The following is a 20284-nucleotide window of genomic DNA, read 5'->3' on the forward strand; positions in this document are numbered from 1 at the left end:
ACCTACATATAAAGTTCAAAACGCGTTCGTGGCGAGAAACGTTCGTATTACGAAATGTACGATCAAACAAAAATAAATCGGTCCGATCTACGACGCAAACGACATAACTGTAATAGGGGGGCGCACGTTCGGATTACGAAAGCAGCGATGCGCCAGTGAGTTATTTGAACGCGTGTGAATGCGAAGATATTTTCAAAAAAAATTTCACGCGTCAGTAGTGGTTTTGACAAATCATCAAGCGTGGACTCCTCTTGCAGGAGACTGTCCAAACGTAGTTATAGGTACTCAGTAGCTTTATATTAGGTAAATGTATTTTATTTTAAATATTTTATGATATTGTCTGACTTATTGTTAATAAAAATAATAATAATATGTATTGCCATAAATTATTATTTTTTAAACTGTGTAAGGAATTAGAAAAGTCCCGATCACACCTGCCCTCAACAACATCACAACTTTAACACGTTCGGTACAACATCATTGTTTTTTTAACAGTGAACACTTAATGTGTTGATAAGAAATAATAATTAACGTTGTTTCTATATTTTTTTTTCATATAATTTAAATAGCCATAATATTATTACGTATTATTTTTGATTATATTTCTTACAGTTCTTATCGTCTTGATTATTTTAAGTTTTTTTATATTATAGTTTTACTATTTTGAATTTCAGCATACATTTTAAATTTAAAACCCCAGAGCAGAATATTTTTCTGAGAATAATATTATTATATATTATAGGCACGTATCTAAAAATATTTACTGAAGACAAAACTCTCAGCCTCATTTTATTTTTATCATTCTTAAAATATGTTAATGTAGAGATTTCCATTTGCAAGCGCCATAATATGTCTATGTAGTTTTCGTAATTTTTAAATTACAGACATTTCGAATACTATATACATATATATATACCAATTACCAACTTTAGTTTATAGAACCTGTATAAATGTATAATACATTGTACTAGGTTAGCCATATTTAGTTAATTTCGCACACGGTACAAAGTTTAATGTACAAGCGGTATAAAATGGCGTATAGTACACAAAATAAATAAAATACCGTATTTTTACATTACTACACATAATACATAATATTATTATCATAGGTAGGTACGTGCCGCGGTATAAATACGTAATTAACTTATTATATTATTAATAACGGTATCGTCGAACATATGAAAGTGACACCATAACATATTGCTTTACACGCGGGCCTAAATATATATTATATTATATGTACACGTGTTCGTGCGGTCTCGGAACTATATATACACCGTGGTAGCGGGTACCTGCTATAATATTATATTATACATCGTGAAATATTAACGTTTAATCATTTTGCCGCGCTTTTAGCGTCCCTCTGTCTGGTGTCGTATTACTCGTGTTTGGGTATAATAATAATAATATGTAATAATGCGTACATACCTACCACCTGCCTACGAATAGAGCGGCGCCCAACGCGTGAAAAAGATATCTGCTGTAACGACAACGGTTAGAACTTGGCAATAATTTTTATAATCGTTATTCTTACGAAAAATTATGTATAATATTGTATAACTGTACATTAAATATCGTCGTCGTCAGTAATTCGTTTCCCAAAGCTGACTGTTTATTGAAAAGTTTATTTAAAATTTCTCCACTTTTTCCACTTAACGGTGTGATATTTGAGCCGTTGTTTTTAACATTTTTTTTTATCAAAACAATACATTTGCTTACGTTTCAATACTTCAAAGCAAAATGCGATTGATATACCTAGTATATGAACAAGGACATGATATTCCACTATTTAAAAAATAAAAGAATTGTTCTTTCAAATGAGAAGTGTAAATTTTTAACCATGGGATTTTTTTGAAAGTATTAATTAAACTAAATCAACATTTGACAGAGTAGTTTCTAGTCTAATGAATTTATCTAGGTAATAGGTAAGAGTAACATTTCTTAAAAATATAAAATAAATGATAACCTTAACTGTACTTGTATCTAGTATTTATTATACTCAAATAATTTTTACAAATTATAGAAAGCTGATAGAATAATCTTCCAAACCCATTATCACAGATATATAATCCTTAGTAGGTACATCACAAAGTTAAATAACTTAAAAATCACTTGTTCAAATTTCGTTTTAGATGCATTAACATTTTTAAGTAAGTCATATGTTTAATAGTTTACAGCAGCGGTTCCCAACCTGTGCAAACTTTACAGGAAAAAGAATGAATTTTATTTAAAAAAAATAAGCTCTTATACTTAAGGCTTAGATAATATAAAAATCATACTTATTGAAAAAATATTGTCTTTAAATAAGTTTAATGATTTATTGTTGAATTAAAATTTACCATATCCATTACAGTGATCTATACTGCCGTCGTAAGTTCCAGAAAAATGAAAAAATGAGGTAAAAATAAAAAATATAGTTGTGAAATTTATTCGGCTTGTGTAGATAAATATACCGTATGTCTGAAATATTACTCCAAAAATATAATATAAATAATAATCAAATAACTAAAAAGCCGTAAATCGTAGAAAAATTCGTGGGTAGTAGGTAATTACGCCGTAAAATCGCTATACTAAGCACTAACGCCGTAAGTATGTTGAAGATACGGCATTTTATTTTAGTCCATAGTACAACTTATAATTGGTGGCATTTTGGATTAGTAACACGGACTGGTTTACTTATTTTAAAGACTTGACTATTGAAACAATTTATTTGTAATACATTTATTCCATATTTCATTAGTTTTATACAGTGTAGTATTAAATTTGCAGTTTTCAGTCTTATTTTTGTTTTGTGAATTCTTTAAAAATTATTATAGGTATACCTTTATAATCAAAATGTATAAATAATTTTATCATATCATAATTATAACTTCCAGGCAACGGAATTCTTGCTTTTGAACAAAGTATCAAAAGTTTATATCAATACAACATTAAGTTGCAACGTTAAAAGTAAAATATCTTGTTAAAGATTAGTTTAATCATATTTATCATTGTTGCATTGCATTCGTTGGGAAAAATTACATATGAAAACATATTTAAATAATTATAATGTACAAGGTGTTATGGTTATTATAAAAAAAGGTAAAATACAAAAACACATTTTCTTAAAATCGTGTTCCGGTGACTTACGATGACAGTATACTCAATGGTGACTGGTGAGGTACACCCTAATATATTATACATCACAATGATATTTAAATAAATCATTTAAGCTCGTAAGGTAGGTGCCAAATAAGGTATAAAAAAAATAAAAAATATAAGTGTGGTCAAACTATATACCTATAATAAAATATTGTTCTTTACAATAACACTTATTTGTCTCCTGGAATAAATTAAAATTTGGAATTAGCTGCTTCCTGTTCTAATACGTGACTTAATTGTTTTTCTACTGTCCTACGTTTGAAATTTCCATTACCAATGAAATATTTGTTATAATTGAGTTTCCGAACACATTAGATCTAGTTTTTTTTTTAAAAGAATTAAGATAATAAAATAATATTAGGCCGTTTCTATTATACTTGATTATACTTGATAGGAGCATAATATCATTGCTAAATATTGTTTTACAAGATAAATGCGGTGTTTTTAAAATCAGATAAATAAATTGAGATTTATTCAACGTAAATTTCGTTCATTTTGAATTTAATCCTGCAGGTATTCGGGTATTCTAGTACAAAATTTCGATTGTTACGGTTAGCTCAATTGAAATAACAATTCGTTAATTTGACCAGCCTTCCAGCGTTACCGGTGCATATTATTTCGAAACGTGTAGCTAATCCGATGGCAATAAACACAAATAAATTATTATACTGTAAGTCATGTACCTGTAACAGTTACCGACAACGATTTGTTGTAAAATATATTTTTCAGCAACATGATATACGGTCGCGGTGTAATATGTTTTTTGTTAAAACGCTATATTAGCATTTTAGATTTGGAAAAAAGGATGAGACTGCCTCCAGCATATACCTAATAATTCATGAATTTCGTTTAAGACGGCGTTTGGCGATTGCAAATGCAACGAATGATATTATTATAATATCAAAATATTATACTACGCAACGCGATGTGTACTCGAGCACTCCCATTTTGTTATTCTCCAAGTCGCTAAATTTCGTATGCAAAATAAAAAATTACATATACTCACCGTAATCGTTGCATGCGAAACACCAATAATTGAACGTTGGATGTGGGTTAACATCACGACATTTTGCTGCGGAACAAGGTGAAACTTTATACAAAAATTAGTAAAACTTATATAATACGGTCGACCCCTGCACGGTGAAGCGGCGGACCGAGCTCCACTTCGAGCCCCTTACAGCTAACAGGACGATATAATCAGTGTTCGGATTAGATAAGTAGTTTTTTATCTAGATAAAGATAATGCAACTCTAATGTATCTAGATAGAGATAAAAGATAACATAACTCATATTTATCTAGATAAAGATAAAGATAAATACTTTTTTATCCAGTTAAAAAAAAGATACAATTTTTTTTTTAATGGGTTTTAAATTTAGGTATAATTTAGTTGGGTACTAGGAACATAATAATAATAATGATGATATAAATAAAAATCATTACATTATTTATAAACCATAAACTTGCTTTGAGAATTTGTATAAATATTTAAATGCGTTTGTACAATTTCGTGATTTTTATCAATAAAAATGTATCTAGATGAATTCATTTAGATGAGTAAAAAAATTATCTGAGATGAACGTTTAGATACCTTGTAACTATTTATCTAGATAAGATAAAAGATGAACAAATAATTATCTAGATATTCATCTAGATAAGTCCGAACACTGGATATAATGTTATTAATTATAATCTCTTTTGCACTGCTTACACTGCAGGAGTAACCGGCCCTAAAGTCATTATTATCGAAATAATTTATAAATTCGATAATACCGACCGTGGTCGACCAAACCGTGACGAATGGTCACTTATTATTTACCGAGAAGCAGCTAATATGGTATTCAAAAATAAATATAAATGAAATAATTTTCCGGCGTTGCCGGAAAAAAATCTGATTGTTTAACTCTTTTTGGGTGTAACTCCACAGCAATATTTTTTTAAATGTAAATGTAAATTATATTTTAATGTACACCCGACCGGCGTTGTCCGTGAGATTAGCAGCAGTATATTATCAGTTAGGCAATCTACTTGTGGTAGATCGCTGACTCCGTGTGGTTTGTACGTAGGTGTATAAATCAACTCTATAAAGTACTAAAGTTATACCAAGTTTGTCGTTTTTACTTAATTCAACCTATGTCGGATTAATACAATCAATTAATACGAAATCCTAACCTAACCGTACTAAAATCTAATGAATAAAAAACCTAAACTTTCGTATGTATAAATAAAAAAGAAAAAAAATTAAAAATTAAAAAAAAATGCGAAAAATTGGTCCACCGAAACCATTGTTCGAACTTGAGACATTCTGTACTAAAATACATAGAAGTGCCACTTCGCCAACAGGCGTATCGCTTTAATAATAGTATATCTAATAGTTATTATTATTAAAACCAATAGCAACCATTTACAAATAAAAATTTCCATCGTAAATCTCAAAATCCCGGTTTGATCACCTTCCCGGGCTGGACATTTAATTTACCCTTTTTAAATTAGCCTATCTTCTTCCCAGAGGAATCTATATTTGTATCAAAATTAATCACAATCGACGAACGGTTTAGGAATACATAAAGGACACACACACACACACAATCATTCATTTTACATATATATATATATATATATATAGATAATTGCTCAAAGTGTAGTCATATAATTCGAAAGTCGTCCATGTACCAGGGATGGTGAACTATAGGTGCCAAAGGATAGGCAAAATAAATTGTTTGGCACTTCGGCCAAATTTTAACGACACGTGAAAATATTCTTATTTCATTGTTTAATCTTGCATAATTTAACGGGATATACATGTATTAAAACAATTCTTTATTGTTTCTAAAACATAAAGTTAGGTAATAATAAAAGTTTGTAACTCACTGCTTCCATACATAATATTTTGTACTTTGGAAAAATTATGGCGCATTCAAAACAATTCGACATAGGTACATATTATATAGATACCTGCTAGTAATGTTTCATTACAGCATTAAGCACTGTAATAAAATACAAAAGTGATAGAAAAAATGATAACGATTTTTTTTAAAGGCACCATCACCCTGTCAAAAATTTTTATACGGTACCTACCAACATATTACTGGCACGTGAATTTTTTTTTAAAACTTTGATTACAACATTTTGGCAAGTGACCCAAAAAAAAGTTTGCCACCCCGGGTCTATACCATACGATACAGGCTGCAGTGTTACACGTGAGCCGTGTCGATAAAGTCGCAGGCTTGTATGTAAGTATAATAATATTATGGTACCTATAATTTACGCGGGAGAATGACTCACGTTTTATCTGAAACCTTTATATATCGTCCACAACATAATATGCTTCACCCAGTGGGTGCGACCAGGATTTATTTTCTATGTTGGCGGGGAAGTCATGAATTGCAAATAATTTTTACCGACAGGTGTTTTGGGTTTATGAGTAAAATCTAGGTGAAACGTACGTGTCATGCACTCATGTACGATGTTTTACATGATATTATATTATTATAACGTCTGAAATTGCAATGTAATGCATCTGTGTATAACAATGTCTTGCGTAAAATTCGTAAAAAAAATTATTAGGTTATTAGGGGTTATTTTAGTGCTGACAAACCGCCGCTCCAAGGATTTTCCATGGACAGCACCCCGTAAATTCACACGTAAGGCTCCATTTTCGTAGTAAAAACAGCTAACTTTTTACTAACATAAACATAACAAATTATGTATTTACTGTTATAAACATAATAATTGTGGTGTTAGGTATTTGGAATCCGTCGTAGAGGTACTAGATAATATTTTGCAAGGCTTATTTTCATATTTAAAGTGAAAAGTGAATAATTAAAATTAAAAGAACATTTATAATTATTCTTGTCACTCAACTAATTAATCACTGAATGTATTAAAAACTTTTTTATTCATATAAAATTAAAACTCTTGAAAAACTTTAAATATTAAAAGTGTTGATTATTATCAGTGTCGGTTCGTGCTTTGGAGCGATAAGGTGATCGACCCCTTCTACGAAATATACTGTAATATTATATACATATAATATTATATTTTTTACGTTCGATATAATGATTAATAATAATAATTCGGTACGTATAAGGAAGTACCTATTAGTAATTGTTATATTGTACACTAAAAAGTGTCATCTTTTAACAGTTCTGAAAATAAATTAAATTAAACTAAATTGAGTAACTTAAAAGTGAATGACAAATTTATTTTTAAAAAAACAAATACGAACAGATACAAAATATATATTAAAAAGACTTGCGTTACGTGCTATGATTATTATTAAAAGCACTTCGTGTTCAATTAAACAATATTATGTTTTTTATATAAGTATCCCTAATAAATAAACCGTTTAAGTATTTTTATTTGTGAAAAGCCTTTTTGTATAAAACACTATAACTCAACCTATCAGGTAACATAATATTATTTAATTTCATTTGTTTTATTTGCGAAAAAAAAGGTTTCATTAATTAAAGTTTACAAAAATATTATTATTAAATTGACCTAATGATTACTACTTTAAAAAAAAACCCGTTGCTTAATTATTCATAGAGGTATCCATATTATACATTCACATTTTATTAATATATTTCTGGTTGTCCACCTCACCGTCTAAAATTAAGACGGCACAGAAACCATTTTTTTTTTATCTAACAGCGCAACTTCTGCAATAATGTCAACTAACTTGACTAGGAGTTCCGTCGATGGACGGTTTTTGTCCACTCCTCTACGCATACATAATATATCGCCCACCAAAACATTAATAATTAATCATCACGTACACCTACTGTAGTAATATCATACACAACTTATGTGTATAATATATTATAGTGTAAAGATTGTAAATATTCATGAAGAAAAAATGTTCTTCTATATTTAACATATTTTTGTTACCCACGCACATCGTTGTCATACTCGGTATAGTCTATGCGATAGGTAGATTCGTCTATATCATACTGCCTCTTTTATTTTTTAAACGTTTTAATACGAATAATGAATATATTATAGTGTGCTATATTATCCTGCAAGATCCTCATTATAATCGTATTTCATTATGCTACATAGACATAATAATATAATAATATGTAATAGGGACGACTTTTTTAAATCCTCACTGATGCTGTAGTTCAGTGTTAGGTACAGTGTACACATATATATTATATACATTATACAGTTTTAACGTATACGAATCCGATTAACATGTACCTACTCATATAATATTATAAACGTTATTCGTTTTGATTTTAATATATTATGAAATATATTATAATTCGTAATAATGCGCCATTGTGCGAGGACATAATATTATAATATATGCACACGATGCGAGATTCATTATAATATTCCGATGTTGTTTTCAATATTGTTACGTTTGAATAATGCGCGTCTCTCGCAAACATTTTGCACCCTCGCATTCCGGCCATAAACGTTTCGAACAGCGTAAAATAAATATCTGCTGCAGCTATGGGGCGCGAGCACCCCTCTAATCGTCGCGGAAAAGCTCACTCCCCTATTATATATACGCGTATACGAGCCTCGCGGGTACGGCTGATTATTACGACGACAATAACTGCACCACCGTTCATTCGACGAACAATATTTTCTGGATTCAAAACGATAAGACCTTCCAGATTTCTCGTTCTCCAAGCGCGCATTGTTGTCATGTTTTGTAATTATTATTATGATATTATTATTATTCTTGCATTAATTATTGTTCGATTGCATATTTCCCTTACCGACATAGCACATCTTTTTTTTTCCACTCAAATACTCCAAAGTCTAGCCTGAAATAATAATTACAACCATAAATAAAACCAAATATGCCTATTGCTTGGTTATGAAAATTATGAACATAAATATTTTATACTGAGAAAATAATTTGTTTGTAAAATTGTTAAAACATTATGGTATATTAAAACTACAGTCAAAAAGAATAAATACGGTACAAATCGTTTATAATGACACCGGTTGTAGTGACATACCGTGTTAAATGACATAAAATTAAAAGCCCCGGCAAAACTTCCATGTACTGTAATATAATAATATACCTATGCTAATTTGTAACAGTGGTTCTGACGTTCTAATAACGACAAAACGGATGAAATGACATTTATTTTTAGAAATATTTCATCTATAATGATCACGTAATATGCGGTTCGTATTAACGAAAGTTTATGAAAAGAAAAACAAAATCAAAATAATTCAAAATATTAAACAATCAGGGAAAAATTATACAGCTATGAATAATACAAATACCAAAATAAACTTTGAAAAAGTAGAATAGAAAATACAACACGATTCTTATAAAAAAAAAGCATAATTTTACAAACAAAAATAACAGATTTTTTTTGGTATATATTATAATAAATAATAATAATAATAATAATAATAATATAATATTATAATGAAAATGCTCTTTACTTTCTGATAGTTCATTAAAGTTTAGAAGTTGTGATTAAAGTTATAACATATTATATAAATTAATACATTCATGGATTGTGGACCTTCCATCGATAAATTTACTTGGAAACTGGTGAAGCTGTGAAGGAAATACAACAGGGAGTTGTGTGTTATTATGGTGGAACTAGCATTAACAAGTTATGTTAAGGGTCAAATGGTTCAATGGCTAGGAAACATAATGAGAAAACAAAAAAGTTAAGGCAGTAATGGAATGGAAACCTCGAGGAAGAATGATTAGGAGAACACCAAGGGAAATATGGATTGGCACGGTTGAAGAATATTTCAAAAGTCTTTGAGTTGGATAGGAGTAGTTCAAGATAGAAACAAGTGAGGCGTATAGTAATAAGTGTAGTAATGACGAAAAAGTCTTAGAGAGTTGTCATGCCAGTAGAAGAATAATAAGAATATAAATTTTTTTTATCGTTTTATAATAATTTTTTTTTTTAATTTTGATTGTATTGTGTTTTGACTATCGGTTATTATTTCCCTAGTTAATTAAACGTAATTTTAATACGATTTCAACTGTATATTAATAAAAACGATTTTATAAATCATCGTTGTGTATTTTGTTTTTATTATTTATTACACATTTTGTAAACAAATCGATATCACGAGTCGATGCTGCATGCAATAATATTATTATATTGTTGTTTCCGTATTCACCGCAGTTATGTGTACTACGTAAACTTTACTGCAGTTTTCAAGACCGTTCCGGTCACACCGTTTAGGTCACGCGTTAATGGAGTTACTTTTAAATTATTCGGATTTCATCGATTCCGCCAGACTTTTTTACTAGGGCCAAAATTACATCGATTCCGCAATAAAGGTCAGCAGTTAATTAGCCCATCGATTACGCCAATTTCAAGTTATAAGTTTTGATAACTCGATATTGAGCTGCTGTTTTTCGTAGGTACAAAAAAAATCACCAAACAGTCAAACTATAGAAAATATGGGAGAAATAGAAACTGTCCAAACACAAGTCATTAATAACGAATAGTAATTTCACCGAAGACGGAAATAATAATATAATATACAGTTTTATTCTATTTATATAGTTATAGATACGTTTTTCGTAAATGGAGCGAAAAGCGAAAAAGTTGTATCATTTTGAAGAGCGGCAAATGTTTAAATATATTATGTATGTTTAACAGTGGCGCTAATAAAAGTTAACACAGCAATGATCATCGAGTTTATCAATATAATATACTCAATGGTAGTATGTATGTATTGTGCAAACGTTTAGAGGTACATATAATGTTTATTACGGTAAATGTGTTTGGGTTAAATAGTAAAGTTAAATGTAAATGTATTGTTTTGATTTGATAATTATTTTAAATTGTCACCAGGATGACCGACAAGTGCATAATATGTACCGGCGGAATCGATGCTATATAACGTTGTCGGACTCCGTGGTTCCCAAATTATTAGCACCGTAATGGAAACCCATGTCTCGTGATAACTATAATTTATGCATATGCATATTTAAGACGGTTTCTCGGTTACGGTTAGGTTAGGTTAATCGGTGACGTAGAAAAATAGTTTTATTAAAAAAAAAAAAAAATTATTATAATAATCAAGAAGAGATAATGTGCGATTGGAGTTTTCATAAATACGTTTTAATTAATATCCACCCGTTTCGCGCGAACAATGTTAATTAATTTAATTTGGCTACACTAATACTAATTAAATATACTGAATATTTATAACCTCTCGGCCTTCGTTCGTACAACTCAAAAGAAAACCGGCGCGTCTCAGTCTCCAAAATGAACGGAATAATATATAGTTCAATTCGTCTTACAGTCGCAATCGGAAATCAGAATAATGATAATCATCATACTCAACTCCGTTTGTTATTTGTTTAAAATACAAATTATAACTTACCATGCAAAACGGTCTGTATTCAAATATTTAGACGCTCGTTAATTTTCTGTTGATTCAAATTTAATTCAAACAGTCAAACACAATGGTAAGTCAATCCAAATGCCGAATACGTTTATATATGTACGGGACGCGGAATATTATAAACAGTAAAAACTGTGCTGAATTAATAAATTAATCGCCCGTCAAATTCACAGTATTGTTAAAAATATTATATCGCGGGCGTATCCAAGTATATTTTGATATTTTATTATTCAATAACCTATTTATCTAGTCCACGGAGAAAAAATGTCCAGGTAAATAAAATAAAATATCGGTTGTATGTGCGCCTATAATAATTGCATCACGTTCGACTTAAAACAATATCAGTTAATCGTCGACAATGATAAAATAATATAACAAAATCCCGCATCGACTAAAAAATAGTGGGACAGTCGGTTTCTGTTTATTATGCACAGTGAAAGAAGCCGGCTTAATATTTATCGTCATATTTTAATCTGATGATATTCGGATAACTCGAAAAGTGTTTATTCGCCAAGAATGATTACTAAAATGTCGAAAAAATAAATAAATAATAATAACCGAGTTAGGGGAAAAATGTGTTAAATAATTTATAAGTTTACTCTCAGAGTCCGTACAATATATATACTTTACCTGTATATATTAAGCAGATATTATATATTTTTAAAATATATTATATCCAATGCGAAATATATCTATTACGGAGTCAATGACGCGTTCGGTATTTTATTACGATCCGAAATGAAAACTTCGGGTAAACGGTAAAAGAAATGTGACAGGACCAAAGTCATCGATATCAGTCGTATATAATATATGCATAATAAATTTATATAACGAAATATTATTATATATGGCGTAAAAACGAGAATTTATATTTCTGATTTATGCGTTAATTTCCTGTCTACACGCGCACGATACGAGATCTATTCGTGAAATGTATCTTCAGTCGTTATGCCAATGTCGATAAATCCACTGCAGGGGAGAAAAAAACATTTGTTTAGAAATAATTATTCTTTGGGTATCAGCTGCTGCACGAGCCGATATCAGTTGTCATCGGTTTTGGGACCAAAATCGATATTTTTGGGGAAAAAAAATAATGTTTTCTTGAAATAATAATGGTATAATTCATATTTCATTATATTATTGTCAGTTAACATTACCAAATATTATTATTATTTAATATATTTTATTATAATACTAGCAAAAGTACAACATTGAAAGCTTGTTCAAACAACAGCTGTAGGTTAATTATACCTAATTACCGCATCGGGAATAGACAATATTTGAAATTCAATAATATAATTGTATCGTATTTTGCCTTTATTTTATACTATTATTGTAGTACTATATCTTTTAAAAGGTATTATGTATCTTGAATTTAAACTTAAAATACCATTTATATTTTATACTATACTATTGTTATTATTATTATTATTTTTATAAATCTTGAAATTATAATAATTTCTGCTTCGAATGATAAGGCCTTGCATTACGTATGTGTATATACATTGCTTAAAGTCTATAACGAGGATAAAATAAAATATTAACAAAATAAAAGTTTTAAATTAAATATTTCGTTACCTAGTTATGTATACTTACTATATTATTATTATGTACCTACCTATTTAGTGTTCATGATTTCTAATAACAAAATAATCTAAGTAAATACTTAATATTTTTTGTTTTTCGCAGTCAACCTAACCACTCATTAAGACACATTTCATTCGTTTCAATACAAGGACTTAGGACTGGTTGAATAAATGTTTTATAACTCAGACTAGGTCAACGTTATCGGAAAAACCGAAACAATTAGGCTATTGAAAAAAAACCATCTCCGGTTCCGACACCAACTATCGGGCATATACGCACCTTGATATGCACCTTGGCTTGGGTCCGGTTCGCCGGGCCGCTTGCGCAACCACACATCGAACATCGATCACGGGCGGCCCTTAACATAATATATATATTTCCATTACATATTATGCTTTCGGTGGTCCTTCGACGGCGGCCGCGATCTTCAAGCTCCTGCCGATACTGACCCTTTCCTGCATCTGCGGCTTCTGCAAGTGCCGCAGCTGCATGTCATACTATTTTATATTTATCGCCACCGTCGAGTTCATCCTCCTGCTCTGCCGTTCAGTTGTAGTACACCACGCCAGCTACTACAACTCGGTGGCTCGGTCACCGCAAAGTCCCACGTCCTCTGGCATCAGACTCATGACATGTCAGTCCGTTAGCCCGTCGCTAGTCCTTTTGTTGTATTTGGTGCAGTATGCTCGTTAGGCGCCACTTCAGTTCCACGGAATGGACATTCCCCGATGTGGTCTATAACCCAACCAGCGTATCTCCTTAAGTATATGTCCGGTTTTCCTTCGATCTGGCGCCTAGTTAGTGTACATTTTTTATTTTAAAAACTTTAATTTAAATAAATAAATATTGTTACCATGGTAAATTATATTATTTATAATACTATGACATTATTTAACATATTATTTGGTTTTTATCATTTAAAACGGAAAATATATTAATTCAATAATAGCCAGATGCCTATGTAGCTGTGTATTAATTATACCATATTAACGTTACACCTACCTTACGCGTTGTAAGTTTTAACTAAAACGTGCACAATGAATAATTATTAAAAACTAATTTTTAAAAACTTAAAAAACTATTAAGTGTACAAGAAATTGTAGTTAAATCGATAATCATTTTAATACGACAGAGTCTCACTGTATTATAAAGTGTAAGATATTTCTTTTTGTCAATAATTCAACAGATTATTTAGTATCGATCGCCATCAAATCATCTGTAAGTAGAAAAAATGCCATATCGGTCCGAGCCTACTATTATTTTTTCTCTGTCCGTTGAAACTATCGCTAAAAGTAAAGTAACAATACAAGGCAAGGCGAAACCTTACAAAAGAAAACCATATAACAGCCAGTCCATGCAGTTCGATACGTGCAAATTGCTAGAGTATATTATTGTCGTGTATATATAGGTATGTATGTATATAACTGTGTATGTATGTATGTATGTATATATATATATATATGTTATATGTACTATGTATGTAATAAAGTCACCGCGATCGCGCTAATATTTTAAAACGAAACGCTCGCTGAATGTAAACCGTCTATGTTTTAAAAATGCATTCGCCATTTTCCAGGGTGACCCAACTTACCTAACCACACCCAACCACCCCCTTCACCCACCACTATAGCCATCCGATCTCCGTTTGGTAGTATTTTTTTGTTTCGGCGCGGTCGCGTATATATAACACAATGGTCAATGAGAGTTTCCGAGAAATCGAACATGGGTCTTTTTTCTTTGTAAATCAAAATTTCGCCGGGCCCGCGTGACTTATGGGAAGCCTGTGGCGACCCCTTTGCGGTCATTTGAATTATCGTCGTAAAAGGTCTGTGTATAATAATATACAGCGCGGCCACCAGCAGCAGTTATAGGAGGCAAGAACGTACGATGACCGATAAAACACGTCCGAGCACTTACAACCGTTATTTGGGGCTTCGGTTTACGGTAAAACCCAAATAATGAAAGAGCAGCGGGGATTTCCGAATCGTTACTATAAAGTCGATGTGTTTGTTTCTCGATGAAAGATCCACGATTGTGGGTACTGTTATTGGGGTGGAAACACGATTCTGCAAAATCGCGTTTACCTATAATACAACAATTAAAACTGTGAATCGTGAAGATTTTAATAGCCATTTATATGCATAATACTTCACGATTCGGCAAATTTAATTTTTATATAAAAGATTTCGCGTGGTTTTAAATGCAACGCTAGTATACCTAAACACACTCGTAGGTATAAACAATTAACATAATATTATCGTAACATATACATATTATCGTTTTGTGAAATTGACGATTTTAATGTTTTCGTAAAAACATGATTTGAATTTATACTTTAGAAATTGTTTGACTTATTTTATTTGATACACTGACTTCTATTTATGTCCCATGGGTTTATTTCCTTATGATTAGAGATGTATTTTTTAATTATAACAGATTTTTAAGAAATTGTATAAACTTTGATTGTACCAAAACATCTTGTTTTTCATATGACGAATTATCAGCTTTCAAAAATCATAAATTAAAATTTTTAGATAAAGCTTAAATTAAAATATGTCAATCACTATTATGAAATTATTATAATCCATAATAACGCGAGTAAATAAATGTAATAGCGATATTGCATAAAATATGATGTAAAAAATATATAACGTATAAGCTTATACTTAATTTTATAAATTACATTTGCGGGATCGTGTATTATACCCGAACAATTATTATACATCTTCACGATTCCAAAAATTTGATTAAAGAGTTATTAACAAATTGAAAAGGTTGAATAAGATCAAACGCTGTAAACGAGATGTATATGTTAGTGAAATTATAGAAACTTTGGAAAATGGTCGAAAACAAATCAGTATTAGTCAAATTAATCAAACTAAATAATTATACGATGGAAAAACAGAGCTGTCAAACATGGAATTTTTATAGTTTAGACTTTAAAATATCATACTAGGGATTTTTTTCTTTATATTGTTTGTACAAATTTCGACGAAGAAAAACGATTATTTTGTTACAGTTCAAAAATATTATTCGTGGGGACTTGACATGTTTACATGAGTATATTATAATATTTTTATACACAATTACATTTTCAAAACATTTATATTATCTATAAGCTATTGCCTATTTTTACCACAGTTAATAATGATAATATATTACCTATATGACTATGAAGGTATTTGTTGTAATAATTAAATATCAATAGTTTAATAAATGCAATGTTTTCGATAAAAATGAAATTAACTTGACTTTTTTCTCATCAGACTTGACCTCTTTCTCATCAGACTTGACCTCTTTATCATCAGAGTTGACCTCTTTGTCATCAGAGTTGACCTCTTTGTCATCAGAGTTGACCTCTTTCACAACAGAGTTGACTTTTTCTCATCAGACTTGACTTTTTTCTCATTAGAATTGACCTCTTTCTCATCAGAGTTGACCTCTTTCTCATCAGACTTGACCTCTTTATCATCAGAGTTGACCTCTTTCCGATCAGTTTTCACATCTTTTCACATCAGTTTTCACATCTTTCTCATCAGAGTTGACCTCTTTCACATAAGACTTGACTTTTTTCTCATGAGAATTGATATCTTTCTCATCAGACTTGACCTCTTTCTCATCAGACTTGACCTCTTTATCATCAGAGTTGATCTCTTTCACATCAGAGTTAACCTCTTTCTCATCAGACTTGACCTCTTTATCATCAGACTTGACCTCTTTCTCATCAGAGTTGACTTTTTTCACATAAGACTTGACTTTTTTCTCATCAGACTTGACCTCTTTCTCATCAGACTTGACCTCTTTATCATCAGAGTTGACCTCTTTCACATCAGAGTTGACCTCTTTCTCATCAGAGTTTACCTTTTGCTAAACAGAGTTGACGAAAAAAAGTTTGTACACCAAAAAAAACATATTTATGTTAAATAATATCATGAAAATATATCTTTTGCAACATTGGTGGACTTACAGTGTTTTATAGGTAATTTATTATGTTATTCCGTTCACCTGAATATGTATTATTGATTGATAAGGAAATACAACATGAAAGTATCTCAAACCAAGGAATACACTTAAATTAAAGTAAAAAAAAATGCCGAAAGGAAAAATTAATTGATGAAAGATAATGAAAAAATTGAACGACTGCCAAATTTTGAGCTTGTAATTCTGTAAAAAATGTATGTCGTAAGTAACCTATATATACTAAATCAATTATATTCAATTATATTTAAATTTACCTCAACTTATTTGTCGTTATTTCACAATGGGAAAGACTATTATTATACCTATTTTATTATTATTACAGTCCATTTCACGAAAAGTGGCCCTCGACGTTAGCGCGCCTGGTGATGGTATTTCTGAAAGACAGTGGTTCTTAATATTGTCCGCTAGAGAGTCGGTAGCTCTACGACACAGCTGTTGTTCGACCGCCTGCTATTACAGCTGCCGGTCGAACACCTACCTTTTTTTTGTAATATATTGTACCAAACATTTTTTATACACCATAGTTTTTTCTTTCCATAGAATAACAAAATAAGATACTTTTTTTTGCCATGGTTACACGTCACGTTACTGTAGCGTCATATCGTAATATAACGTCCCACATAAATAGTGTTGTTATGGTCACTGTTTATACCACGTTAGTCTGTGTTCATACTTCGTATACGCAGTGATATCCTATTCGCGCACTTTTTATTATTTAAATACCATCGACAATTAGTTTAACTTTTTTTTAAAATGTCTTCACAGTGTGATACACATTCACAGACGAAAAAGACAATTTACAATGTGTATAAATATTTTAAAAAATTATCATTGGATACGTCTAATACGGAGATAGCTACTTTTTTTAAACAGACACAAGCAAAAACTGCTGAAGCATGTGGTGTAAGTGAGAAAACTGTGAAACGTATCACCGCGGAAGGAAACAAATCTTCATCTGAATCACAGGCTGCTTGTCCATCGTTCACTTCCCCACGAAAAACATATAAAAGGATAAAATTTGCAAGTGAAGTTGACGGTTTTGATGCGGATATTGTGAGAAGAATCGTTCACGATTTTTACGATAAACGTGAGTACCCTAACAAATCAAATATTTTAGCTGAATATAAAAAAAGAACTGAGTACAAGGGTTCTGAAACTTCGATGTGGCGCATTTTGAAAAATCTAAATTTTAAGTACAAAAAATGCAATGACGGGCGTCGGTTCTTAATGGAGCGAAATGACATTGTAGCTATGCGAGTTAAATTTTTGCGTACTATAGTTAACCTTCGCCAAAATAATGATACTCGGCCAGTTATCTATTTAGACGAGACGTGGGTAAATCAGAATCATACCAAAGGGCACATTTGGCAGAATGAATTTAATTCAGAAGGCCTTAAAGTACCTACAGGAAAAGGGAGTAGATTAATTATTTGCCACGCAGGATCCAGTTCATTCGGATTTGTACATGGATCAAAGTTAGTTTTTCGATGCCAAAGTGGTACGTCTGTAGATTATCACACCCAAATGAATTCTACTATTTTCAAAGAGTGGTTTATACAAATGTTACAACATTTAGAAGAACCTTCAGTAATCGTGATGGACAATGCACCGTACCATTCAGTTCTAGCAGAAAATTATCCAAAGGCAAATGAAAGAAAAGCAGATGTACAAAAATGGCTGTCTGAAAAAGGGGTTGAATATTCACCACTCGAAACATTGAGTGAATTACGTGAAAGGGTCAAAAAATTGGTACCCAGACAAAAAATATATGAGCTTGATCAAATCGCGTTGGAAATGGGACATGAAGTCGTGCGTCTCCCACCTTACCATTGCCAATATAACCCAATAGAACTGATATGGGCACAAGTAAAAGGGGATGTCGCCAAAAAAAATGTCTCATTTAAAATAGCAGATGTTGAAAAACTTGTTAACGAAGCATTGGATGCCGTGACCGTGGATAGTTGGAAGAAATGTGTAAGTCATTGCGAAAAATTGCAAGAAGAGGATTTTATAAAAGAAGGCTTACGTGACGAAATTTTGGAGCCAATAATAATGACTATTAACCCAGACGAAGATTCCGACGATTCAGAAGATGAAGATGACATAAATTAAGATTAAAATTGTAATTTGTAAAATATTGTATTATAATTATGTATATATTTTTTAATGTTAGGTAAATTAATTAATTTTATTTGCAATTGCAAAAAAATAAAAATCGTGATAATAAATTAGCAAAAATGTTCATAATTTGTATTAAAAAATATTGCATTTAAATTACGGCGTAAAAAATAACCATATTTAAGATAAAATACAAATGAGTAATTAATTTAAATTTGCCGCGCTTTGTTTCGCGCGTGTTTTAGAGCCCCTGCGTCAAAACGTCCACCAGGCGCGCTAACGTCGAGGGCCACTTTTCGTGAAATGGACTATAGTCTTGACAAATACGATTATATCATATTGCTATTATAACTATTATACTATTGTATATATAGACTGTGATTAGCAACACCTTTCCCCATATTTAAGTATTCTAGACACATCTTCTGAGTGTGTGGAAAATATTAAAACGGGGAGGAAACTGGTATCGTTCAAATGCACAATAATTTTTCAACTTCAGATCTTTAATGGTGTTATAATTTAAGCATAGTTTTATTGTAATAATAAAAGTGTATCGGAATAAATTTGTTTATCCCGGGAACCGATTCTTAGGCATTCCTTTTTGACCTTTTATAATATTAGGTACTAGTATTTCCTAGTCAAAGCGGCCGGCTTAGAATATTATACGAAGTCTTCGTTTTATTAGATTTCGTTTAAATCACTAGACATAACATTATGTTCATTAATTGTGCCATATTTTTTTTTTTTCAAAATAATCTCAAAACCAAACTCGCTGCTTGTACCGACTCACAGACAGTCGCGGTAGTCAATCTTGTGTAACATTTCATTGAATTTTGAAAAAAATCACATGTAATAATATATTATTGCTGACGAAATATAATGATAATAAACCGTATACGGATTTCGGCTCGAGTTTCAATGGCTGTTTTAAGTTTTAAATGGTTTTTCTATGACTATTGAATTCACAGCCGAACGTTCGGCTTGCAAAACTTTATCCATAAACTTTCAACGTATATATGTGTAGTTATTTTTAAAAACGAACGTCGCCCGACTGAGTCGTTTTCCTTTTGAGTGTCGTTATTCGGTGGGGTTCCACGGCTG

At 30.9% G+C, this 20284-nt stretch overlaps 2 protein-coding genes across 2 annotated transcripts; one reads left to right on the plus strand and one right to left on the minus strand.

Annotated features, from left to right (window-relative positions):
* Positions 1–13727: 13727 nt before the first annotated feature.
* Positions 13728–17687, minus strand: LOC132946627 (germ cell nuclear acidic protein-like). The gene is made up of 4 exons (XM_061016671.1): positions 17655–17687; positions 16588–16951; positions 16332–16461; positions 13728–13878 (listed from the first exon to the last, which is right to left on the minus strand). Exons 1-4 carry the CDS (start codon positions 17685–17687, stop codon positions 13728–13730), a joined length of 678 nt encoding a protein of 225 aa, XP_060872654.1.
* A 131-nt stretch (positions 17688–17818) lies between these two features.
* Positions 17819–19177, plus strand: LOC132946628 (uncharacterized). The gene has a single exon (XM_061016672.1). The coding sequence runs from the start codon at positions 17819–17821 to the stop codon at positions 19175–19177; it is 1359 nt and encodes a 452-aa protein (XP_060872655.1).
* Positions 19178–20284: the final 1107 nt, after the last annotated feature.

This window comes from Metopolophium dirhodum, chromosome 6 (assembly GCF_019925205.1).
Source record: "Metopolophium dirhodum isolate CAU chromosome 6, ASM1992520v1, whole genome shotgun sequence".
In the NCBI taxonomy this organism is placed as follows: Eukaryota; Metazoa; Arthropoda; class Insecta; order Hemiptera; family Aphididae; genus Metopolophium; species Metopolophium dirhodum.